Raw genomic sequence first — 27,515 nt, 5'->3', positions numbered from 1 at the left:
GAAAGGAAGACCGATTTTTGAGGATTTACCAGAAAACCCAGAGACTGCAAAAAAGTGATGGACCATTCCAAGTGCGTCATCAACGTTCGAGGGCAATCTGCCATCAATCTGCCATGATCAGAATGTCGTCCAGATAGATATTTAGACGAACACCCCGGGCTCGCAAAGATTCTATGACGGGCCTCAGAAGCTTCGTGAAGCACCAAGGTGCCGATGAGAGGCCGAACGGGAGAACTTTGTACTCGAACCAACGCCCCTGCCATTGGATTTGCAGGAACCGACGATGAGGACCGTAAATGGGAATCGATAAATAAGCATCTTTCAGATAGAGACGGACCATCCAGTCCCCTTCCCGAAGAAGATCCCTCAAAAGATGGATGCCTTCCATCTTGAAGTGGCGATAAACCACATTGGAGTGTTTAACTCCAAGATATATAATCACATTATGCACGATTTTGTCTGATTGTTTTGTGTTTTATGTAAGATGTTAGCACTGATGTCTTTCCAAGTCTTTGCTGAATTGTTGTTTTTTGTTTGTAAATCACAATGTATTATATTGTAAATATATGGATGTATAGTGCCCTTATTTGCTGATAAAATGTTTTCATAAAAATGTATAGTACATACAAATAGTTGGTACTAATAAACCTCTGGTCAAATTTGATGAAAGCTTTTTTGACTTTTTGAATTTTGCGTAAAAATATTAGTGTGTAGGCAACTTTTTTGTTGTTCTTCTTGAACATATTCAGCCACGGCTGGGGACGGAAGCCAAGAGGAAGAGTTAGGATGAACGATTTCAGATGGCACGAATGTGAGAAGTTAAGGATGTGTTGGCGCATCAACATAATTCTCCTTACAAGCTTTCTTCGATGGAGGAGGACCATCCTTGTCTTAAGACGAAGTTGAATGTGTCTCATCAGTAGCCGTCTGCTGAGCGTGCGAGGTCAAAGCCTCCTTGGAGGATTTACCAGCAGAACGCTTACTGGACAAAGTCTTTTCCAATTTCTGAAAGTCAGATTTATGGGGATTGCTGGGAGATTTAGATGAGGAAGCACGGCCTGAAGAGGAAGGCAACCAGCCCTGTTGTAGTGCGTAGTTAGAGAGATGGCGCTTGAAGGGAGCAATTGCGCTAACAAGCGCTTTATTGACAGAATGTTGAACTCCCTGGTCCAAAGGCTCAACTAAGTCCTGCTCCATGGAGCCAGAGGCGTCATCATCATAATAGTAATCATCCTCCTCATAATAATCATCCATAATTACGCAAAGTGTAACACACAATGCCCACAGAGGCTGAATAAATGAAATTGCCAAAGGCAAAATGCAGGGGGAGTGACCAACCCCAAAGCAAGCCAAATGAATACAGGTAAAAAACCTGCTGAATAAATAAATAAAAAGTGGAGGGAGGGCTTGCCAATAAATGGGCCACTCTAGGCAAAGCCTATGAATATTTTACAGCCCAAAAACGTAAATTGTTTGAATTATGGGCATAATTGAGGACCAAAATTGCAGGCAGTGGGCATGAGCTGAGGAAAAACGCTGCTCCGGCCTTAGAGCTCCGTGTCAGAATGGAGGTAAACAAACAAAATAGCCCTCCACGCATGCACTGTAACGGCAGCCTGCAAACACTGTAAAGAGAAGCACACGCGCACCGCGTGCGAGCTTCTCTGTCCCCAAACTCCCGCTCCACCTAGCAAAAGAGGCGTGGGCGCAAAGCGCCCGAACCGGGGAGGTGAGCACACGCTCCCCGCAACAAAAACGGATGAGAAAACTACCGAAGGAATGCAAGGAGCGCTAAGGCAGCAAAGGAAGCGCCGGGCTGACACAGAATACACAGCGGCAATGCGCGAGCAAAGCGCGAACACAGGCGGCAATATAAGTAAGCGCACAAGGCATAAACAATGTCAACAAAACAGTCAGCAAAGTAGTAACGATCGAAATGTACTTAACTGGCTGCGGAGCAGCAAAGAAAGAGGATTTGGTATTCTCTGTAGGACGTTTCATACTAGTTACTCTATGGTCTGTCATGTGATACCCTAAGTACTCATGGGTATTGTAGTATTGTTTTTTCCTATTGTTTTCTAATTGGCTGCTGAGCATTTCTAATTAAATGAGAAAGCATAATCGGAGCCTCCGGTCCTGACATAGAATTATGCGCAGTGTATTACGGGTCTGTAGGGCGTGGGCAGAATGAGGGGGAAGTCAGTATTTTAAGTGTGCATGCGGCTCTGCATTTTTAAGTGTTTCCAGATGTGAGTTGTTTATTCGGATCTTCCTTCCCAGAATCTCGTTAAAAACTGACGACATGCACACTTTAGCTCAATAACAACCACTTTTTTGCTTTGAAGCAAAATGATCTAAGTAGGTTTGGTTGCCAGCATAAGACAGACATCTCCAAGAAAGTCAGCAAACAGAGACTTGTTGGGTCAATCGAAAGCTAGTTCCCCTCCCCTGATCCACTTTAAAATGCACCACTGCGAACTCAAAACACCTGGGTGAAAAATAAAATGGTCAATTTTTTTTTCAAAATTTTTGAGAAATATTTTCGCGAAAAAGAATGTTGTATTATCTCTTTTAAACAGCACACTATATGAAATGTGAATCCTGTGTCATGATCTAATCCTGTAACTCAAAAATATCGTTTGTCGGGTCCGTGAAATGCAATTTACTTTGCAGTCGTACAGTTCAAGGGTTAAATAAAACAGACAGTGGCAATTTTATGCTGCACAGTCCACTTCGCTTGCCCAGAAAAGGGTCAATATAATGCAGAACAACTAGGGGGCTTATTAACAAGCCCCTTGCGCCACCGGTGCGTCACTTTTTCCCATGTTCAAAGTGAGGCACCGGTGGCGCAAGAGGCTTGTGCCTGTAGCGCAGCCTGATTACTGGCCCCAGTGGCTTCTGTCTTGATTGTTTCAAACAGGCCTATATTGTGCCATGTTTGTTTAAACTTTGTATGCTCAAATTTCTTACATATCAAACGATTTTAAACGGAATCCTGTGCAGCAACATTTTCATAATTATTTGCCACACAACCCAGAAAAGTAATGTTTGGTAAAAAATTAAGTCTGTGCTATCCTGTTATGTTGGAATTGGCTGTAAACCTGTTTGTTGGCTAAAAACCAAAAACAAAAGCCCCACTATTTGGTTTAATTGTTTTAGTATTGTGTGCAAAGAAAAATCACTCAAGCACTACTGCATTTGAAACTAACTTGATACAAATGTCGGCTGCTAGCATAAACTTGAAATTAAAGGCCTTACATGGCGATGTGTTTAACTAGGCCACTTCCACTCTAACAGAGCCGCTGCAACTGTATTGTTAATATTATCATAAACATTGTATATTATAGTAATGTGCTTATTAGTGTTGAAGTCTCCATGTTAAATGACAGTAGATATTACAGCACCCAGCATAATATGCTGCATGGATAAATACTTATAAGTTCCTAAAGGCGAGACCGATTGCATTGCAAATGCTTCTTGTCTGTGTTGTGTTACACTTCCCCCTCCCTACTGCTCAACCTCCATCGTTGGTCTGCCCGGGGGGGGGGTCAGCAGCCCGATGATGAAGGATGCCACACATTTCTGTGGCTGAGGGCAGTATTAATACACTTGTGAGTTGCCCCTTCTTCTTTCTTCTTTGTGACCATATTTACAAAGCCCCCCATTTCTATGTGTGTATAAAGGTATCCCTAGGAGGGCGGAGTGGGGCTCTTCCTCCTACCCCTTATCATCGTGTGTTGTATTTAAGAGAAACAACCCAGATTATTCCAGCAGAATTTGCATTCCGTTGCCTCATAATTTAGGCACCCTACTGCATAATTTCCGCCTCCAGTTCTGCATAATTCCAGTGGCTCTCCTCTTACTGCGCTAGGCCATTCCCTGCCTGCGACAACTCATGCCATCTCTGTCGACTGCTTCTCTCTGCTATTGCATCACTTACAGTTCTAAAACAGGTCTCAGTCAAATTTAGCCTTCTAACCCCACCTGCATGTTCTCCACTACATTGAGGGTTCTTATTTGATGGCCCTAGAAAATAATATGCGTTTTCTGTCTATCCCCACTGTACACTCCTCTCCAACGTCATTTCTTCTTTTGGTTTACTCTCTCACTTCATAAAATGCGTTTCTTCCTTTACTGCCCCTTTTCCTCTCTCACATCATCCACACTTTCTCCTTCAGGGCTCTCATTTGTTCCCCCTGACTTCCTTTCACACCTTGATGTTGTTCACACTCTCACCACACTTTGTCACCCTCCTCCAATGGCTTTTTCCCTGTCACCTTCCCACTGCACTCTCCTCGGTACCTCTTCCTCAATGCATTATTTCCTCTCTACTCCTTGCAACCTTTTCCCCGCTCTCAGTTTATATCTACATTCTCTCTTACCGCTCCCTTCCTGAGGTATTATTTGTATTTCCTTCCCGCAATACACTCTCGATTTCTCCCATCCTCACTGCACTATCTATTAAATGTGACTGGCACACAGCCCTTTTCCTCTCTTGCACTCTCACACCCTATCTCTTTCTTCTCACCTCCTTAAAACAATCTTTCTCTTAGCGCTTGCAGGTTTTGTAAACACATAAATAAAAGGCATTCTCATTTACAATGCCAATAGCTCCAACTCATGCAAATGCGAGACCTATTGCATTGAAAATGCTTGTTTTCTTTGCTTGAAACCAATACAATACAGTTTAAATATATATATATATATTGTAGTTGCCTGCAATTTGAGTACTTGGTTAGATGGCAATTTATTCTTGTCTCCTTCATAAGCAATAGTAATAAAACTAATGGCAGAACTGAAACTAGTTTAAAATCATCACTAGTAAAACAGCTGTATTGTTGAATGTTTTTGAATGTAACATTTCTTTGCAAGCATAAGGTGGCCACATTTAGGTGACAGCATATTTTATTGTTTTTCTTTTTCTTTTTGTGGCATATGCTTGCAATAAAACAAACAAATAGCCATCTCAGCAGTTAGCCTAAGTGAGACCTACTGGCTTTGCCAATCCTCATTTAATTTGTTTTTTATTGATTTATATCTGATTTCATTAAATAAAAGAAGCAACCCTGATCTCAACAACATATTTTTTTCTGATGGAAAGGGTCTGTCTATTTTTTATTGCTAGATTGCCCAATACTTTTTCAGAGCATGTGTTTTAATCAGCAATTTTAACAGAAGCCAAATGATATGTAGTAAAATAGTTCCAATTACATAAGCTAATTATACTACTTTAGAGCAAAGGACATCTCAAGCTCTTGATTTAATTAAGGAAACCTTGCTGATTAGTGGCAATGTCCTCATTAGCCAAAGGACTGAATTAGGTTATGCATCAGGTAAAGTCTGATACTTCCAGTGTTCAATATTTTTATTGAAAAGGAAATATTATTTTGCAATCAATGTCACCACATCTTTCAGCAAGTAAAGAAAACTTTAAATACAGCCCCAAGCTACCCATGGACCGCACCGGAGGTAGCCAGTGGTAGAGACTACCCTGGCATTGTCTTTGAACTCAAGCTTTTGAATGTAGAGGTGGGAAAAGAAAGTAAACAATACTCTCAGCCCTGTAAACATTCAGTAGTTTCCACAATTTGATCTTCCCCTAGTACCTCATCTGTAAATAGGAGGCAGCTCAGAGGTTAATGGTGGGACAGCAGTAGTGCTAAATGTTTATTTGTGGTTGCAACTGCTGTGTATCAGCACTCATTTATGAGAACGGGGCTTATTTTTTCATGATCTGAATTTGATCAAGAGTTGGAGAGAGAAAGGCAGAAAAGAGATAAAGAATTAAGAAGGGAAATATGGGAAAAAGTGAGACAGGAACAACACCAGGAATAAGAAAGAACCTTCAAAAGTAAGAAAAAGAGACAGGAAGTTTAGGGTGGCTGAAGAAAGGCAGGAATCAGAATCAAGTAAAAGCAGCCATGGTGTTTGGTGACCCCACCATTCAAGAATATATATGCAGTGGACTTTGAGAGAAAACTTTGGGTAACCCCCACTTTTGTTTTGTTTTACAAATTAAACTTGATAACAGGTCAAACGTGATATCACTGAGGTATGAGTCACAAGATGTTCATTGTCACTTTTCCTACCTTTGGTATTTTGCTAAATCAAAGTCCATGCCACTCCCTTAATGGCAGACTGTTGTTTACATCTCACAATTCCATTTGCTAATGATCTTTGTATTGGCTCTGTTAATCTTTTATAGCAGTGCCTCGCCCACTTGTGTGAAAATGTATGGACAAATGTGTGCTTTGCCCTTACACTCAACTTGCACACTTACTGGGCGTCAGCTGGATGCCACTTCTTTTAAGGACTATATGCATTGCTAACTGTTAGACTTGCCATCCTTAGGTTTCTCTTCCCCCAAGCCTTTTTGCCTGATTACCTCCACTTTTTGCTGATTCTTTTTCTTGGTCCTAGTACTCTTAGCACTTTACCACTGCTAACCAGTGCTAAAGCGCCTATTCTTTTTCCCTAAAAATGGTAACACTGGTGTATACACAACTAGCATATTTCATTTAAATATAAGTCCCTTGTAATGTGGTATACCATATAACCAGGGCCTGTAATTCAATGCTACCAATGCGCCTCCAGCACTTACTGTGCCATCCATACAAGTGGACTTTCAAACTAGTCACAGGCCTGCTAATGCAGGGCCTGATGTGTGAAGTTTACTGCGACTTCGATTTGGCATTCAAAACCCTTTGCCAAGCCTGAAACTCCCCTTTTATTACACATAAGTCACCCCTACAGTAGGACCTAAGTAGCCCATAGGGCAGGGTGCTGTGTAGGTAAAAGGTAGGACCTTTAAGTTTTGCATGTCCTGGTAGTGACAAACGCCCAAATTCACTACAGTGAGGCCTACTCCCCTCATATGTTTAAATTGGGAATTCCTTAATAGACTTTTAAGTTGTAATTCCTGATTAGAATGGTTGGCTTTATCATGTTTTATGTCTTTGGAATGGTAATGATAAATCCTCTCTAATGGTAAAGTTGTACTTAACATTATTAATTTCGAAATGTCACTTTTAGAAAGTGGACATTGCTCTGCTCTTACTGCTCTTACTGCTCTGTGGGCTTGTAGCCTGTCTTCAATACACGCCTGGTGTGGGTGACAGCTTTACTTTGTGCATTCCCTCTAGACAGCCACAAAAACAGGAAGGATAGGTGTGTCTGATGTCCATCTGCATTCTGATGGTTCTTCCTTGCCAGTAAAGGAGGGAGGAACTTAAAATTGTACCTGAATAGGCAATGTCCTGTCCCCACACAAAGGCTGATTACCCCCTACGAACAGTCTGGAGCCAGGGCTGGGAAGAAAGAACCTCTGTGCTCTTCAAAGACCCTTCTTTGAAGTCACTCCCATTTCAAAGGCACTACTGGGTATAAGTACTGGGTCTTTGACTCCTTCAAACCAGATACTACTGGACCGGTGAAGAACTCTGCCAGGAGGAAGGACTGCTGTGCTGCTACAAGGACTTCCATTCTGCATGACTGCTGCCCTGGAAAAACTGCTTTTCTGCTCTGCTATGCTGGCCTGCTGTTTGCTACCCTCTGCCCTGCTGAGGAAAAGGACTGGACCAATATCACTTAAACCCAGAGTGACTTCAAGGGTAAATTGGCTTGCCCAATGTTCTGAACTCTCCGGGACATCAAACACTTCCTGCAATCCTGCAACAACACCTGGACTTTGCCATCAGTGAATCCCTGCCCTGTCAAGTTGTATCAATCCAGGTTTTCTGTGCTGCAATTCTTGACGCCAATGCATCTCCACCATTGCGTTGATCGGAACCAGTGCATTTCACTAGACGCTGTCGCATTGCCTATCTGCTGGGCTGCTCGACGTTAAAGCTTCCCAGTTTTGCAGCATATGTGGCTCGATGATGAGGCATTGCCATCTTGAGTGCTGCTCGACAACACCACTTTCCCCAAGTGCGCGGCTCGATGACAAAGCATCATGTATGATTTCTACGGATCGACGACGATGATGCATCGCCACTCTGCTCCTCTCGAGCCAATTCAGCCCCCTCCAAAAGTACTGTTGTCAGCAGGCCAAGGCTGGTTTCTGTATCTGACCTGTGCTCCATCGCGGTCGGCCTGAATGTTTGGATTTTCCTGGTCAAGTGCGACCAGATGTCCCGGTTGGCGCTTTATGACTATAAGCACAATGTTTTTTATTTATTCTTTAAAAGTGTATAACTCTGGTTCTGCTTATTGGATTGTCGTTTGGTCCAGTTGTATTCATAAAATTGTTGTCTATTTTTCTAATCTGGTGTGGAGTCTTGTTATAGTGTTGTCACATTGCCTCTTTAGAAACACCTGACTGCTCTGTGCCAAGCTACCAGAGGGTGAGCACAGGTTAACTTTTAGTGCGTATTTAGCTTACCCTGACTAGGATTGTGGTTCCTACTTGGGCAGGGTGTAGATATCTGCATAATAGAGACCCAACATCTAACACTAACTTCATTTGTACAGCTCACTGAATTGCTGAGTCCCATATTATAGTCAGGAAGAGCAAATAGTTTATTATTCGTTCCTTTTCCTGCTTGTACATTAAAGGAGGGATTATTTTGCTCTTTAAGATTTTTCAAGTACAGCTTCCTGTTGATGAGATTTCCATCCAAGCTCCCTTTAGGGAGAGTATAGACATCAGTAACCTTCAATAAAGAAGATCGTATTGTGCATTGAACCTCATTGCACAGAAACTACTTTACCTCATGTTTAGTACCTCTCCATCATGCATGGCTGAGTAGTGTAGAATCTACAGGTTAGCGATTTGGGTCCAATTTTCCATGTGCAAATATTACCTCAAGCTTCATCGCAGAGATTATAGTTTAGTTTCAAAGTCTATGAATGTCTTCTGGGATCTTTAAAGTCCACCATCCTTAGCTCTCAGCCTCCTATTCAATATTGTTATGGTTAACTTCAAGATTTCTGTTTCAGTGCCTGTTACCCTAGTTCCCAGAACAGGCCATGTTACAACACAGTCATTACAACGACCACATCGTTACGCCACGTACCATTACAACGCAAATCATTACATCGTCTTGCTGTAGAGGGGTCCTGGATTTTGGAATAGTGTCATTTCCTATTCCAACTCCAGTCTGTGAAACAGTAGGGAAGGGTGTTGGATTTCTGCCCCCTACAGCAAGTCGTTGTAACGACTTCTGTGTAATGGTATGCAATGTAGCAACGCAGTCATTGTAATGTCATCTTTGTAATGGCATACAGTGTATCAACATCATTGTAAACTATATTTACCAGTTCCCAGAGTTTTTTTTTTTTACAGAGTTTTATATAGCACGAACTTGACCTGAAAGTATCGGGTATCAAAGCGCTTTACATAGCACCAGTAGCAGTACATGAGGACAATATTCATTTTTGTTAGGCACGGGGAGATTAAGTGATTTGCCCAGAATCACAGGATGTTCAGCGTCATTGCCGCTACTCAAACCTGGTTCCCCAGATCCGACGTCGGCCGCCCTAGCCGTTAGGCCAACTCCTCTTCACCTTTTCTTCTGAAACGCAGTGCAAGGTCTACAGACAGAGCTTCTTATGGGACTGCTCACATTAACACCTGCCAGAGGATTGATTTGAGAAAATGGTCGCACTTGTCAACTGGAGGTGACCTCCCCACGCTGTCATGAGAGGAAATTGGTGCTAGTTTTTAAGATACAGCACGTTCATGAAGATACTGATGGACTTACATGTCCAAGAAAAAGCTTGCAAGAAAAAGCTGTCTGATTGCATGTTTTTGATGAATGCCATTAGGCAGCCATTATGTTTTGCTTGTGCCTATACTATAATCTGGTACCTTCTCAGGACTTTATGCTCCCTAAAAAACTAGGTGTAGGGTCTTCTACGGCACTTTATCTTTTTTCAGCCAAATTATCTTGTGCCAGAAAACCCCAAGCTTGTTTCTCTAAGTTGCTCAAACTGATGAGCCACATCACTTATTTCCCATTACATCTGAGACTGAACTAACAAGCATTTACAATGCAACGGTCTCGCCTTTGCCAATGTTAGAGCTATTGGCATTGTAAATGACAATTTTTTTATTTATGTGTTGGTTTTGAAAACAGATAAATAAATGGCATTGTCATTTACAATGTCAATAGCTTAATCTCTCGCATATGGCACAGAAAGAACTGAGCGATGAAAGACATCACATAGAAAAGTAGAGCAACAAGTCAAGCTAAGGGAACACAGGGCAACCTAAGGCATTGCAGGCCTTGAATAAAGCGACACGGCAAACACAGACAACTAATGGGGTCAGTAAAACAACACAAGAGAACCTACGACAAGACTTTAAACAAAGCAACACATGGCAAACTAAGACAACACACGACAAAGCAGGGCACCAAAAGGGAAACAAACAGAAAATAAACCAAAGTAATATATGCCTCACATTTCAGCACAAAAAGCAAGACAATTCCAAACAGGCTAAGACACAAGGCAATCTAACGCAACACACGAAAACTACCTTAACACTTGGCGAAAGAGAAAGCACTCCGCCATGCATGTGTAGGGACAAAAAAAACAAGCGTTGTCAGAGCCGCCCCCGTGGGAGCACAGGGAGGAGACTGCGAGCGAGCGGCGGGCGCCTTCCGGGCGTGGGGTGGTGACAGAGAGCGGGTGGTTGGTGCTTTACGAGGCTGGGCAGGTGAGGCAGCTGCAGGATTCTGGGCGCGGGCTGCGGGGGCCTTGCGGGCCGGCGGCGGGGACTTGGGTGCCACTGCAGGAGCCTTCGGTGGGGACTGGGCTCGAGCGGCCGCTGGGTTCAGAGGGGACCGGGACCGAGCTGGCACACACTTCCGACTCTTCACCGGGGAGCGGGCCCAAGCCCTTGGGGGACTCCGGGAGCGAGCTGCGGGGGGTTGCAGGGCTGCGGGGGAGAGCGGGACCAGAACGCGGGGGTCTTCAGAGGGGACCGGGAGCGGCAACAGAAATCGCTACGCCCATCCCGGCAACAGAGACGTTACCAATGGCGAAAAAACAGCCCTGTAAAAAAAAAAAAAGGAAACGCCCACAATGGCCCACCTCTGAATAAGAAAAGGGGCGGGGCTTAAAAAAAGAAAGAAACGCCCACGAATCTGCTCAAGCCGGGGTCTGAATCGAGTGACGCACATCTCTTCCAATGGCTAGCCTCCATTTACGAAGCTAGCTAATGGAAGAGAGAGGCGGGTTAAAGCCCCACTGTAGAAGTCATAAAATCTTCGGCTCCGCCCACTGCTTCGCAGTGCGACCGTAGCCTCGACCTAAAAATGAACTGGCACTTCGCTCCGCAACCTAGGTTTGGAGTGGGAACAGAGTGGAAATTGGGTCTGGGCGTGAAACTCTACTCTGTTAGCGGTAAGTTGAAGAGCAAGGATTTTTTTTACCCCAGACCACCTCCCAGCGAGTCTTCAACGCGGGCTGTCACGGCTGGTTGCTACCGCTGAGAAACTTTCTGTTCGGGTTGTGGAGGCTGCCGCTTGAGTAGAACATCTACTCGACTGGCAGAAAGAAGCAGCACACTCTCGCGCTGCACGTGTTGCTGCCTGTGCGGATTTTACAGTGTGCGTTAAACACCTGGAGCTAGCAACTAGCAAGATGGAACACACGCCACTGCTTGCAGAACTCCATGTAATGCGGCAGAGGTTTTTTTTTTGTCACTTTGCAGAGTTCCGCGTGGTTGAACTTCATCCAGTCCTAGTGGAAATATAGGTCTCTCAGGAGCCAAAAGACGAACATATCAGTAATATAGGTAAAGTGGTTTAAGGACTGCAACACTAGACAGACATCTACACAGACCCCTAACCGTTATGGGCTGCATATTGGGGGTGAAAATTGAACTTCTGCCATTGTGTCTGAATGTGCTGCAAAATAGCATGTGCCTGATGCTACTGAGCACGTTTTATAAACTAGATTGCCTTCAAGGTGAATTGGTATGGGTAGGAAAGCGCATCCCATCGTTAAAAGAAGGATTGGGGCTGCCCAACCCGTTTCCTGTTTTTTTATATTATGCAACAACTCTGCTGCAACACACAGTTCAGGTTGGTTGATGAAGGAAGCCCCTGTTGGCTGTAACATGTATAAACTACACACCAAGTCAGACATTTACCTTCTAGTGCAAAATAAACCTTCCATATTTGCCTGGCCGATTGTGAGGATGGCACAGGCTTGTATTAGATTATGAAAGTGATCAGTTTGCAAAGTACCGTTCTGGGCCATTCATCCATTCCAAACACGGAGGAAAGATATTTCCTTCTTGAGATGACAGGCGGTAGGTAGAGTGCCACATAGTAGAGAATCCATTTATGCATGCCCATACATTTACGGTCAGCGTAGGTCATTTTTGTTTTTTACAATATACCCAAAAATTGCACGTACAGTCAGAAGTATCTGGAGTATATTCCCAGAAGCTCCACAGAACATAACATTACAAACTAAGGAGAGGAGGTACCCAAGAAGCTGGTATGGATCTAAAAAGATAAATTAGCAGCAAGCTGCAGAATCGGCATGATCTGGCGAACTTTTTACATAGGGATGTAAAAGTGCCTGCAAGTGAAGGAATTTTGGAGGTTAACTGTTTAAGTGGAGAAGCAGTTTATCACAGGTGCCCAGGGTGAGGCCATGCAGAAATGTTAATTAGGAATATTTCCCGTGAGCAAAAAAAAAATGACAAAATTAATAGCGATGCTGGCTAAGATGTACAGCAATCCATTTTGCATCTCCTGTGCAAATGTAGTTTGCAAGATGATAGAAAAAACTTTCTTTTTTGAATCCCCATATCACCAGAAAGCGCTTGCAATACTTTGTAGAGCCGCTCCATCAAACTATCCCCCCAGAGGAAACTGCATTCGTCCTGGTCTGGGTACCCTACCAGACCAACTCCTTTGTCGGTGCATTGGTGTAATCACTGGACTGGGTAGCCGATACCCAGTGATTTGCTCATATCTCTCAGCCAGATGATAGAAAAATATTGCACAAAAAACCCACAAGAGTCTGAAAGCGTAGGTATGCCCATTCGCTAAAAAATAAATAAATACATTTTAAAAAAAAACATATCTGTCACTCTATACCGTCTTTTAAAACACATGGCAAGTAAAGGAAATATATGCAAGAGCAACGAAGAAAGTTAATAATGCAACTGACGCAGAAAGGAGTAGGATTGATCTAGATTGTAAAGCATATATGAAACGATTTGTGTCGGTCATAGTGAGATAGAAACTGCAGGGCCGGTGTTCATAAAATGGATTATGTAACTCCTTTCTAAAGACGGGCAGGTGAGCAGATTCCAGAAGAAAGCTGGTTGTATTAAGGTAGCATCAGTAAGAAAAAGTGTTGTTCTCAGCAGAACATAAAGGCCTCCGCTGACATCAAAAACGGGTTAAAACAACAGTTACGTGAAAAGTAAGCATAATAGCAAGCCATGAAAGAATTCGGATGTGCTTAATGAAAAATACGAGTTTGACCCACGTGCGCCATTTGTTGCCTACCAACTTAGGATCTCCAGGCCAACGCTTCCTCAAACAAAAAAAAACAACCCAAAAAAGGAGAACCACAAACGATTTCCGAGAGCCTATCCTTACCACAGAATACTTTTTACACCTCCACAGGGAACACGAGAAAGGGCAACAATTTACATTTTTCTTTTCTACCAAAGATTATACGGTTAAAAAAAAAAAACTACAAGTAAGCCATCGAATATTAAACTCAGCACGTTTCACATAAAGTGTCCAGGAATCATTAGTAGGCCAACAATTTCTCAGCAAAAGCTGTGTCAAGATGTCGCCGTCGTTACAGCTGCTTGCGCGCCCAGATTGTGTCAATAACTTACACTCCTGATGAAGAGATCCAACTATAACGAGCGACTAACAGTGTTGGCTAGAAGAACAAATAGGCACTAGGGGCCAGATCCAGGCTTGGGCATCGGATCTGTGAAATTCTGTGTAGCAAGAGCACAAAGGTCGGCGCAGAACGAAGAAAAGCAAAGTACTTCCCTGCTCAGCGCAACTCCCGGGGTGCCCTAGGCGATACCCATTAATATCCCAAATACCGCGCTGGTGCTTCATCAAAAAAGGAGGAAATCATGCGAATATTATCGAAATCCACTTTTTCCTTAGAAACCTAAATTACTGACAGTATCGGCGACCGCCATTAACATGGGCCCACAATGGGTGCCCGAGACCAGATGGCAGCCGCCAGCTAATTTAAATTGAAGGTGAATTGAGAAAACCGCCATTTCGCCGCCTTTCAACATTGCTGGGTACAGGAGCGGCATCTCGATACCGGATCGCAGCATGTGCCCCAAGGGCTAAAACTAATCTGGGTAGAATGGGGCAGAATATAATCTTCAAATATAAACTAACATCTCAGGTGCCCAACTCCAATTTTGGGTGAAATATATCCCCTTCCCCCACCACTCCTGAAAGCACACCACGGGACACCCAGATGACAAAAACAAGCCACGGACGACGATACACAGAGACGACGGTTCACCCAGAGGACGGTACACGGAGACGACAGGAAACAAGATAGACATACAAAGCCAATACATTAAAAAAGTAGTAAAAAATGCCGCTTACCTGCTAGCAAATCAAGGAAAGTGAAATCGCGCAGACCACCCCTGCAAAGCACACGTTGGAAATGACAAAAACATGCAGAGACAAAAAACAAACAAACAACCGCACACCGCCGCATGACGTACGAAAAGAGGCGGAGAGCGAAAAAATCACCGGTACGCCCACGAATCTGCTCCCACAATGACTGACGCATCTCTCTTCCAATGGCTAGCCTCCATTTATGGAGCTAGCCAATGGAAGAGACAGGCGGGACAAAGCCCCGTACTGCTTAACAAAAGATTTCGCCTGAGCGAACACTGCTGCGCAGTGGACGCCAGACGAAACCTAAAAAGGAGCAACGTCAAATCATCTCTGTTTTCTTTAAGCAGTAAAGTAGCAACAAATGCCCCAGTCGCAGCAGACCCATTCCCTCCTCCTCCAGAGTACACAGCCGATCTGCTAGATAATTAATATACAATTCCCCCTAATACTGTTGACCCCTGTATTCTAGGGCATATGCCTTCCATTATCCACAAACATAATTTCCCTACTTTCCCCACCAATACGGTAACTACTTCTTCTCTGTTTTGCTTACTTTACAAATGCAGATAAACCTCAGATAATACTGCTGACATGATTATTGCCCTTAATCCTGATCTCCTTTGGCTTGGTTGTGAAACTCAAGGCTATGGTTCTATCTTCCACCTGAATCAGCAGTATATCACATACATAGCTATCATATCCATTGAACAATGAATAAGATATATCTCCACTCCTCGTCCTCACTCCAAGAACAATATATTTGTGGATTATTTCCATCTGTATTGTGAAAATCCGAATGATCCTTCTACCTATATATATTCTCTTTCATTTGATAAAATGAGCATATTCAATGTTACTTAAATCCCAAGCACATTAAAGGCTTGCCCTATCTTTCACTATTCCCAAACAAAATACCGTCTGTGAATGACCACATTCCAGTTGCCAAATTCCATGCTCCATGTCCTTCTAATCCTCAACCAATGGGTAGCCCTTAAGGAAGACCAACTGGTTGTGATGCAAAAGCCTAAATCTTACCAATGTTACCTAATGCACCTCTTCTATTCTCCCTCTCTTTTTATTGATCAAGAGGTGTACAACCTCACTGCTACTTGTAATGATACTATGTCTGAAACCATAACTTTGTTCACCCCTTCAGAGGAAAAATACTGAAGAACAAAAGATCAGCACACTGTTATTCCAGAGAGCTCAATGAAGAAAATAATACAACAACACACAACATAAAGTGCCAACCCTGTTCACAGCCATTCAAGAAACACGTTTTTTGCAAGGGGAATCTATAAGAAATTTACCTCAAATTTACATTTGCTGCCTAAAACTGTCCAAAGAGTCTTTTGAAATAGTAAGATCTGCTACCCTACTGATCCCTCATCCACCTGAGTTGTTGAGGATCCAGACCACAAATGTGAATAAGTTGGCTGACTTTTTGATATAAAGATATGTATTTCGAACTGCATGGTGACCTTATGAAAGACTCATTCATCGGCTCTTGATTACTAATGATAGGAGAAGGTTTCCTCTTGAGACAGTGTCACTCCCTTAGTGTAGACTCTGGTAATTATACAAAACGGGTGACTCCTCATCACTTAAAACATAATCCTTGCAAAACTGGATTTCTTCTCATGTGACCCTCCTTGCTCGTTCACTCCTGTCTAAAACTGGTTTGATGCTACCAACAGACTATAAGCCATCAGTGATAGCTCCATATTCTGTAGTTTCATTCTTGTGAAACACTTAGCACCGGCTAAGAAATGTATGGAATAGTACCCCTAACCCTGCTAGAACCCTAGTCCTCTACAGACTCAATTATGCTAACTCAATTTTGGCAGGAATTGCCCATATCCACCTTGCCTTCTTGAAGCAGCATTTAATGCAATAGCCTAATTAGTTTGGGCAGCTAACAGTTTGACCATATCACTCGGAATTCACTTTTCTAGGATGGCTTCCCATAGATGGTATATTGATCTCTTTTCTTGCCGACTTTAGTTCACAAACTCCTCCGTTCTGCTCCTTTCTTCACTACCTGGCCAGGAGATCGAAAGGGATCTCACTGATAAACTGCTCCTGGAAACCCCAGCCTTCAACAGAGAAAATGTAACCTCAGTCAATCATTCTCTGGCTGTTCACCCACAGTCTGGATCTCCACCCCTCTCCCTATCTGCAGCATTGCATCTTGTCCCTCTTTCAAGAACCCCTGCTTCTCACTCAGTACTAGCTCTCCTACAGGGTTTTCTTGATACCTAGCTTTGTCACATTCTAGGTCTCCCTGATTTGTCTCTTTCAATAGATGCATTTGAAGAATGCCTCCTGTGGCACGAAGCTCAAGGATTTGAACATCTGATACCTTTTGTGCATTTATTGTATCAAGACTAGCTGTATGGAAATGTGATGCCTCAAGGTGGAGGCACATGGTTTTGAAAAGTTTCTCTGAATTGTCTTCTCATTGATGTACCACAGCCTTCAATAGACGAGACAGACCTCGAGTGGGCCGGTTGGGATGCTTTGAGAGGCAGAATGCTCCTCGCTTAATACTGTCTACAGCAATCATGCACTGTTTATATGTAGCTGTGAGAGGACAGCATTTGCTCCCTTGTGGGACTGGAAGAATAAGGGAAAATAACAAAACTGTTTTAACAAATTCTTTTAACTTTAATGATACTAATAAAGAGGAAAGTTATCACATGCATCAAATCAGCCCTTAAAGCTAATAGCAAATGTTCCTCTACCTCTTCATTCTCACCTCTGTTTTTTATATATTCTGTGTTTTTGTGAAGGCTAAGTTGCTTTAGCAGAGCAAGAGCTCTCGGTCAAGGGTTCCTGATCACATTAAACGCATGCGCGCTAGCGTTTTTCACGCTGTGTGCTGCGTTTTTTTAAAAGCCGCGTTACATGACGAGCTCAGCTCGTTATGAGCGTACGAGCGTCGTAACTCATGACGAGCTGAGCTCGTCATGAGCGTGGGAGGGGTTAATCGAAAGCAAAGACAGAGAACAGGATTTTCTCTTATTTATATATTGAAACTAAAGAATGCCTCTGACTGGTGGTTTACATATGTGCAGTGATTGGTCTGACTTTTTGAAAAATTAAACTGTTGTTTCGTGATCTACGACTAGCCTAATTATGAGTAAGAAACAGTAGTTTCTGTGGAGAAAAGGTATTACTTGTCAAGTGTATAATTGTCAATACACCCTCTAAAGTTGATATAGTGATTATATATACCAAATGTTTTGCATAATTTAATGATGTACACACCCTTCATCATGTGCAGGATAATGGCGTCAGAAGACAAGGATGCCCAGGAAGATGAGATGCTGGCCCTGAGTCATATTTATGGAGATGATGAGTTCCAGGGATCACCGCATATCCAGAGCGGACAGATAAAAGTGTGCATAGAGTTGCCCAAGGACTTCAGAATATTTGTTAGTGGTGAGTTAATTTTCTATTTTCAGAATTGGACTAGTTATGCTGTAGGTGCTCAGGACAATACTAAAAGTTTTGGCACTCTGCTTTATCTTATTTATACACCGTAAATATTACACTCGCATTGATCATATTCTTCCCTATGAGCAGAGCCAAAAAACAAAAACAATGCTAGCCTTGAGCCATGTATACAACCCCTCCCATGGCTTACTGGTGAAACTCTTGTGTACAGCCATCACTCCCAGAAGCAGCTCTTGCCCAGGTGAGGGGGTTTGTTGAGCATGAGGATCAGCTTGCCCCATAAACCAGGGCAAATAGACTTACAGTGACTAATGATCAACCAGAAGAAAGTTAAAGCTGTGCTGTACTTTGATACTGTGACACTGTATTGGTGCCTACATACAGTTAGTGAGGTGTATGCATCCTTCCTATCTATGTAAATGATCCTTATGTCAAAATGCCATTTAGAAGCCAAGTGCTGTCAGTTGTTGTGAAGGACACCTTGGTGCCAAGCAATCTTCACTGGTGGCAATATAAAATGTAGGACACCATTCCGAAAACACGAGGACAGCAATTGCACAGCCGGGCATCCTCAATGTGAGGCCATTAGTGCCCTTCATTAAAGTAAAAGGAGAGTCTTTCAGATAGAGGCAAGCAACAGATATATGTTTTTAACCTGTGTGAGGCAGTGACACAATACACTTCCAGATTACATATAGTTATACATTTTCAAAATATATAAATCATGAAACAGCAATAATGGGGCCCAAAATTGAGCCAGCCAAATACTGACATTTACATAGCTTGGAATACACCTGAAACAGAAAGAGCTTTATGGTAGCTAATGTATATATATATACCGCCTGTCAATTCAGTTCAATTAATCTTTATTAGTTTTTTAGAAATAAATCATAAAAGAGAGTACAACACGATCACTTCGAACGCAACGTAACAATATCCACCACAAAATGTAAATAAAAACACTTAAACAATGCATACACTACCACAAATTAAAAACAGTCCACATAATTAATCTAAATGGTTACACATTTTCGTTTTTCACAATCAGAACGAAAGAGCATACTGCAAAATCAATGATTCTTGCCAGAGAGTCATTTAGTTACACTGGGCAAACAGTGATAAAATATAGCTTATGAAAATTACATAAAATATATAAGTTCCAAAACTGCTCATGCCATACACTAAAAGCTTAGAAAAGGCCACTAAATCAGTTCTCCTTTGATTTTCTGCATCTAGCCGCCTCTTACTTTAAAAAATCCAACACACTCGGAAACAGACATCAGGGCTATTTAAAAGCTGGAGATAAAGTCACCCGTATCAATATTTCCGAATGTCAAGGTGCTTTAAAATTGGCTTGAGGTAAAATAAGAAAAGGGATCCAACAAATTTACAAAAAAATATAAAATGCAACAGGGTTTGAGAAGACAACCCATCACAAGGGCAGGCTCATACACAAACATCTAGTTGATTTGGGGCTTCCGAAAAACTCAGAAGTTGCCATACTGTGCCAGCCCTGAAATGTAAAAGTAGCTATCTCTCCCATTGTCAGAGGATAAAGGATAAATAAATCACCAGCACCTCAGGGGTATATACAAAGAATGATACCCTTAACTAAGCTTTTATTAGACTCTGAACACAATCTATTAGACTAACAGAATTTTTTAAAATCTAGACTTAACCATAATTTTATCAGATTTAAGTAGAGTGTCGGGTGTGTAAAACTTGTCAGACAAATCTAGTTCACAAAAGGATTCAGAGACATATCTCAACCAAGGTATAAAAAGGCCCCTGTCTAATGTGAGACACTCTAGAATGACATCCCTACTTAGGCTGGCCTAAACATAAGTTCAAACATTAACCTAAAGTAAATGTGGAGCAGCCTAATTTTCTCTGAAATAAATTGTAAGTTTAGGTCCGGATGGATAATAAATTAGGAGCTTGTAGGAGGGAGATGAAGCACTCGCCTGCAAATACAATTTCCCCCTAACTGTAGGGTAGAAAGAGTGTGATAACCCTGGACCCCTGAACCGTACAAAGCCTCAGGAACACACTGCACGTTATATATTTTTAGGTTCGGAGAGAGTGTGTACCTATAGTCTGAGTGAGATTAAAAAGAGCATTGGTCGACTTGCTCAGTTTCAGACACGCGAGGGAGACTTGCGGCTGCTAGGAACCTGACAAATCAAAAATGACTCCAAGGTAACAAAAACTACTCACACTATGCACGACGGACTACTAATTTGTAAGAAGGGGACCCCCTTTCTTACCTGGACCACATGCCATAATATGAAACTTCAAACAAGAAAATCTTACGCAGTGTAAGATAGAAATCTCGAATCCTCCTGACGCGTGGATACGCGTTTAAACAGTGAAGTTCAAAAGTAGTCTTAAATGTTCTTCAAAGAAAATGGTTTATTTTGAACCAATCTTCGGAATATTATTTTATATGCTGAATGATTTCAAACAAATTGCAACATTGATGCGTTTTAAGCAAGGTATATTTGTACACGTCATTCATAAATGCAGCCCCTATGCATTTTGAGCAGTGCTCTTCATCAGGGGTAATGTTTAAAAGGAAATCAAAGAATACAGAAGAGTTAGCGCGAGGTGGGAGCAAAAATTTTCATAATACGCTATTGAAATGGTACTAAAGTGTACTTAAAAATAAAAAATAAATAGAAAAAAAACAAAAAACAAACAGTACTATTTCAAGTTAAACATGCTGCTGCCTATGTTGGTGTAAAAGTGACGTAAATTCAGTAGTAGACAGAGGAACCTGTGCTATTGTGAAAGATAAAAGAAGAAACCCAAAAGAGACCAGCACACGACTTGAGGCATAGGAAAATCCTATATCAGTGCATGTTCAAGGAAAGAGGTTAGTGAAATACCAGGAAAGCGGAATTAATCATGTGTCACGAAAAGGAAGTCAGCGTGATACAAAGCGTCCACGGCGTTAAAATGGCCCAATTGTTAAACAATAAAGTGAAATAAACTAAGTAAGGCAAATCAAGTGCCCAGCGAAAAAGAACAGGTTTGGATAGCATGCTGCTAATTCCATGAAAATACAGTGGCGAGGTGAAGCGGATAGATATCTGCTTACCGCATTGAATGACAAAAGCGTGCACCCAGGTAAACCACAAACGCGGGTGTATCGTACTGACGGCGCCAGAAACCAAGACGGCGTTATCAGCGTGCGTGAAACAAACATAGAAAAGAGACTGTGGTGAAAGTGTATAAAAATATCGTCGAATGAACTTCAAAGGTGATAAAGTTTTGTAAATGAAAGAATAGATAGGAGAAACACAAACAAGTAATAAGCATAAAAAAACATCAGATGTGAGATCAACCCACGAAATCTGGAAACATTTAGAAAAATGTGTATGTATGAGGAGGGTGCAACAAAGAACATGCATGCATATCAAGGATGATACAAAACAGTCTGTAAATAAACAATTGTAAAACTGAAACAAAATGCCAGAGTAAATGTAAACAAGATAAACAGTCTATTCAAGGTGAAAAAGTAGGGCAAGTCAGAATGGGAAATGTGACAGGTGAGAATACAACCGTAGAAAAAATAAAAAAAGGATCCAGAGAATGAAGAACGAAAAGGAGCTAAAACAATGTAAATGGCTATTCACTATGACTGAGGCACATCAAACACGGGTGCAGATGTGTTGAACCTTCGCTTAAAAGTAGAAAGAAGTAAATTGTAAGACATTAAGAAAAGAGGTGCAGGAAAGTGCGAAATCAGAAACTTGATGTAAGTGAGAAACGAGAAAAGTCTCATATGTAAAAAAGTGAGGTACAGTGAAACGTGGTGAAGCAGATGATAGACTGGTTGTACCACCGGTCAAAAAAGGATTGGAAAGTGTAACTGGAAAATTAAAGATCAAGAAAGGAAGAAAGCAGAGGGGTCAAAACACAAGAACAGAAGCATCAGCAATCACAAAGAATGCTTAATAGCCATAATATGAAACTTCTCATAACAAGTGATTAAATCAAGCCTACTCATAAAAGACACAAATGACTCCACCAGAAAGTGCAAAGCTTTTGTGGTCTGGGCCAAGAGAACTGCATCATATGTGTAGAGTAACGCAGGAACAAACAGATTCGCTATTCTCGGAACATCAGCTTTCCCTCTTGCAGTTAATTATTCAGGTCCAACTCTGCTGCCTTCATATCCGCCTCCTTAAGTGCCACCTCCCGCTGTATTGTCTTGTCCTAAAACTCACCCTACTCGTGATGAGGCCCTTTAGAAAAAAGCCTTTAGGGAGTCCCAAACGACCGCAGTTGTGGCAGAGCCTAGATTGACCTTCAGAAACCATTCAATCTTAGGGGATAAGTAGATCATCTCATCTGGCTCAAGAAGTAAAGATCCATAGAAAGTCCATACTCTGGGGTACTGAGCCTGCACCAGATCCAAGTCCATTGATACCCCTGAATGATCAGTCAGATAAGGAGTCAGGTATCCAATGTCCTTGACCTTGCCCTCAGACATTGGCTGACCAGAATATAGTCAATTCTCAACTTATGGCCATGTTTACCATTGCGTATGAGACTCCTAACAGATGGCCGGATCTATCTCTCCAGATACTGCAGAGGCCGGTTTGCGCCATCATAGACTGTAGGTACATCCGGGACCTAGAAGGAACCCTAGCTCTGCTACTTGCCGACTTGTCCAGTTTAGGATTCAGGACAATATTGAGGTCCCCAGCCATAATAACCGGGCATGGGTAGTCTAGGAGATGCAAAAAAATTGTTTTTAAAAGAGGAAGGATCATCTTGGTTTGGGCCGTAATAGCTGACCAAGGTGAGCAGAAAGCCCATGATAATCACCTTCAGAATTACCCACCTACCGCATGGGACAGCCAGAAAGTCTAAGACACAAGCATTAGCTTGTTTTTTAAACAGTATAGCAGTGCCCCTTATATTGGCAGTCTGATTTGAGCAGATGAAAAAGTCCATCCATTTTAGATTTTTGAGTATCTCGGTGACCTCTTCCTTAAGAAGTTGAGTTTCTTGGAGGATGATGACCTGCGCGGGAGAGTCTTTTAGGTATTGCTAAATGTTTGCCCTTCTGGACTTCATGCGCAAGCCATTAACATTTCAGGACAGAAACTGAATTATTTTCATGGGGGTTTAAGCCCAAGATCCCTGACACGGTTAAAACACAGAAGGATCCAGCACCAGCCCAATCGTGACCTAGCCGCGGCCGATTGAATGGACACTAAGGTGAATGAGGATATTTTTTGTTTTATGCCACTTGTGCTCCCCCCCCAAACCCACCCCCCTCTTCCCAACCATCCCCTCCCAGGAGAACCCCCCCCATTTACATGGACAGATGTAGTCCAGATGCGCCTCCCGGAGCAACTCACCCCGTCCCTTTGTGTGTAAATTAGAAAAAGAGAAAAGAAGTTTTAGCCAGACTAAAAAAAAGAAACCCAAAAATAAGTGACTATATAGTTATCTCAATCATGTCATATGTCTGAGCGGAGAGAGGGAGGAGAATTTAGAGATCCACTAACGTGGACTGTCCTGAGCAGCACATAAGTCCAAGCTGGTGCCAGACCCCGGGTATGGATACACCCGTTAAGGATCCCCCTTTCCCCATGGTTTCAAGCAGCTCGTCTGCCGCCTGCACTGATCTAATATTATACATTTTGTTCTGGTGCATAATTTTCAGAGCTGCCAGAAATTTAAGCTTAGCCATGGCGCCAAGTTTTTTAAAGTCCCCCAGCTTCCTGCCCAATTCCCATTGTCTAACGAGGATAACTCTGACGAGGTCCGAGCGGATTTCAAAAGAGAAGTCCCTAGCCTTCAATAATTTCGCCTTTAAGGCCATTTTGAGGATCTTCTCCTTTAGGGAATATGTGTGAAAGTTCATGAGGATTTTCTTAGGCTTTATTCTGTTGGGATTTCTGCAGGAAGGGTCCCTATGGATTCTCTGGATGTTTCTAGTCAAAACCTCCTTTGATTCTCCAAGCTGCAAAGATTCTTTCAGCAGTGCGACCATGTAAGACTTGAGGTCAGCCCCTTCACTCCCCTCCGGGACATTCAGAATACGCAGATTGCTCATTCGAGAGTTGTCCTCCAACATCTTTAACGTATCACGAAGGGCCACCTCCTCCCTCTTGAGGGTCTGAATATCGGCTTATGCAGCCCCAAGAGGATCTTATAACTCTCCAATCGTAGTTTCCCAAGTCTCGGTTCTTGTATTTAGGAGATCCACCTTTCTCTCCAATGCTGAGGGAACCCCCGATTCCCTGACTCTTGCCACTGCTCCCCCTGTCAGTCTCCTCGAGGCACTGTTTGGTATCCCCCCCCTCCCCCCGATTTTGGTTTAGCTGGCCCCAGGGTCAGCCCCCATGCTTTTTGCCTTTTTTTCTTCCCTTAGTAAAAGGAGCAATAGCAGGTCTCACCTGGAGTAATGGGCTAGCTCGCACCTTACAGAGACACACAAAAATCATGGGACGCGGGTGCTCCGGACGCAAGCGGCAGCTCTGCTAGCAGCCACCATGTTCTCCGCACAAGACCTCCTTCTTATGGTTCAAGATACTTTTATAGTGCTTCTTAGCTGCCCATATCTCTTGAAGATCTTTTGGGGCAGTAGATGTCGCCTTTCTCAACTGGCTGTTAGCCGCAGAGCAATGCTTGTCAAACCCCTTGGATACACTTGAACACGCCAGCTTGGCTTCAGTAAATGTTTCCTAATATTTGAACATAGATGTTCATAATGGGCTAACAGAACATCACCACTCTCTTCTGCCAGGCAACAAAATGTCATCTGATGATTCCCTAGAAGCAAACCAAGTGTGGTTGTGGGTTCGTTTAATAACCAAACTAGTCTGAGGCCATCATTATAATGCTGGCTGATCGCTATAGAGGCAGCTGGAGTTTTAGTTTTGAGCGCCGAGAAATGCCCTACAACGATTAGTGCATTTTGAACCCCCTACTTTGTCTCTTTAATTTAGCCCTTTGAGAACCACGATGAAAAAGCCATAGTTGCAAATATATAATCAATAACTGAAGCCAGTCCCCACCCTCCGAGACAGGCCAGAGGCGGTCCATCACTTTAAACATACAAACTATATCAACGAGATCAAATGCAGCAAGGTAAGAGCCTAACTCCTTCCCTCTAAAGTCAGGCAGACCATAATAAACAACTTGGTCCACAATCTCTTGCTCCTCATGATTAGCGGCTAGTTTAGCATTAAAATACCCACAGAGTAGGTAATTCGGTTGAGAACAAATCCCCACCCCACCCCACCCCACCCCTTTTGGCTTTAAAAGGTTTAACACAGAAAACAAGTATGTAAAATAAGTGCATACAGAATTTGTAAAGTTATTATTAGAAAAATTTACCAAATAGACATAAAAAATAACTTTAATGTGGACCGCTTGAAAGACAGGACTCCAAGTGTCCAAGACCAAAACCTCTACAATAAGATTTAAATGGACCCAAATAGAGAGACCGCCCTTAGCTGTGTCCCGAACAGAAGGTGTTGCAGGACAAGAATATCAGGCAAAACCAGTGCACGAAATAGGAGTAGAAGCCTAGGTTTCCTGTAATGCAACAAAATCATATAGCAATTAAACCAAGCCAGGCTTGATTTATGATCTTATCCTTAAGACCAGCTATGTCCAGCCCAGGAAAGAGAGTGGGCCAAAAAAATATACAGGCTCTGAGCAAAGACCCTTCGAGAGGACATCATTCTTCTCAGATTTATCAACCAGAGGAGATTCTCCCTGCGAAGGGGAAGAACCTTTTGAAGTCATGAGTTGCAGTTCAAAAGGACTTTTGAACTGTCTCCCAGGGCACTAGGTAGTTTGCTGTGTATCCAGCTTAATTTCAACCATATGTTTCAAAAGCATGAATTTTTTACTCCTTCGTTTAAATTTCCAAATATAGCTTTATTGTTTTTCACCAATGTTTCATTTCACATTAGTTAATTTTCTTTCAAACATGCCATTAATGCATTCTTTTCAATCGCATTTTTCCATTATATCCTTTTCATTTCATTTTAGTTCCCAATGCATTTCGGCATCTGTATGCCTTCATCTGGGGAAAATCTGTGAAATAAATGACGTTTGTTCAGATATAATTGTAGAATTGCCTGCACCCTCCCATTGGGCACCCCTGCGCTTGCATGTGCGGTACTTTATTTCTTCAACTGTGTTTACCTTAAGAGTCTATATGTTTAATTCAACATCCTCATTGTTGTCTTGCTGCTAATGTCATAAATATGCATCCCTATCGGTATATACCCCCTGGGTTGTTTTTTAATTCAACCTCGATTACGTTCACTTACATGGCTCCGATAAGCCACAAGACCATAGATCTGGTTGAGAAACTATGCAAACAAGACATCCACAAGCTAAACACACAAAAAAAAGCAAACATCTCAACATGACCAAGAAGGAATATGGAATAATAAACAGTATCTGCAACAATAAGGAATTGATATGTCAAAATGCAGACAGAGGAGGAGCTCTTGTCATATTGGATCAAACGTGTTATGAATCTCAAGTAGAAGATCATCTGAAGGATGAGAACATCTACATGCAATTAGACTCCAATCCAACTCAAGATATAAAAAATATGTTACAGATCATACTAGAGAAAGCCACAGAAAGCGGAACAATACAAACAAGAGTCAAACAGTACTTAACCCAAGAAAATCCAGTAAGTCCAAGTTTCTACATGGTACCCAAAGTACATAAAAATGTACACACACCCCCATGTCGACCCATTGTGTCAACCAGAAGAAGCATACATGAGCCAGTTGGAAAATTCCTGGATAAGTACTTACAATCAAGTGTCAAAGCCATGAAATCCTATATAAAAGACACCACAGACTTCCTCAATAAATTATCCACCATACGAGTAGAGAACAGTCAGAACATCATTATGGCAACCATTGATGTAAAGGCATTATATACCTCTATACCACAAAAACAGGGATTGGAAGCAGTGGAAAAGGTGCTACTATCCAGTGAATACGGTCAAAACATACAATATTTTTAATGGAACTATTAGAATTTACATTAATGCACAGCTACTTCACATACAACAACACGTGGTTTCTACAGAAGAGTGGGACCTCAATGGGAAACTGCGCAGCTCCAGCTTATGCTAATATTTACATGAGCGTATTTGAGGAGACCAACATACTGCAGAAAGAAACTTGGAAATCCAACATTGAGTTATATGTTCGTTTCCTAGACGACATTTTTGTAATCTGGAAAGGATCTAAAGAATCATTGCATAATGAAATAACCCAATTAAATCAGGTGGGTGACAGGATACAATTTACGTGGGAAATTCAGGAAGAAACTATCCATTTTCTAGATGTAGAATACACAAACAAACCCGCCGGATTCATAACAAACATGTTCAGAAAACCTACAGATAGGAACAACATCTTGAGATACGAGAGTCATCATCCTCCGTCACTAAAAGAACATCTTCTG

General features: G+C 42.2%; 1 protein-coding gene across 1 annotated transcript in view; it reads left to right on the top strand.

The window, feature by feature from the left end:
* LOC144769080 (E3 ubiquitin-protein ligase RNF14-like) overlaps window positions 1-27,515 on the top strand; it is a 176,611-nt gene that overhangs the window by 13,487 nt on the left and 135,609 nt on the right. The window contains exon 2 of the mRNA XM_078653079.1: window positions 17,872-18,029. Coding sequence (XP_078509205.1) covers window positions 17,876-18,029 — 154 coding nt within the window. The 5' untranslated portion in view covers window positions 17,872-17,875. The remainder of the gene's footprint in view (window positions 1-17,871; window positions 18,030-27,515) is intronic.

This window comes from Lissotriton helveticus, chromosome 7 (genome assembly GCF_964261635.1).
Source record: "Lissotriton helveticus chromosome 7, aLisHel1.1, whole genome shotgun sequence".
Lineage (NCBI taxonomy): Eukaryota > Metazoa > Chordata > Amphibia > Caudata > Salamandridae > Lissotriton > Lissotriton helveticus.
Note: the sequence above shows the minus strand (reverse complement) of the source record. Positions and strands in the feature narration are given on the sequence as shown.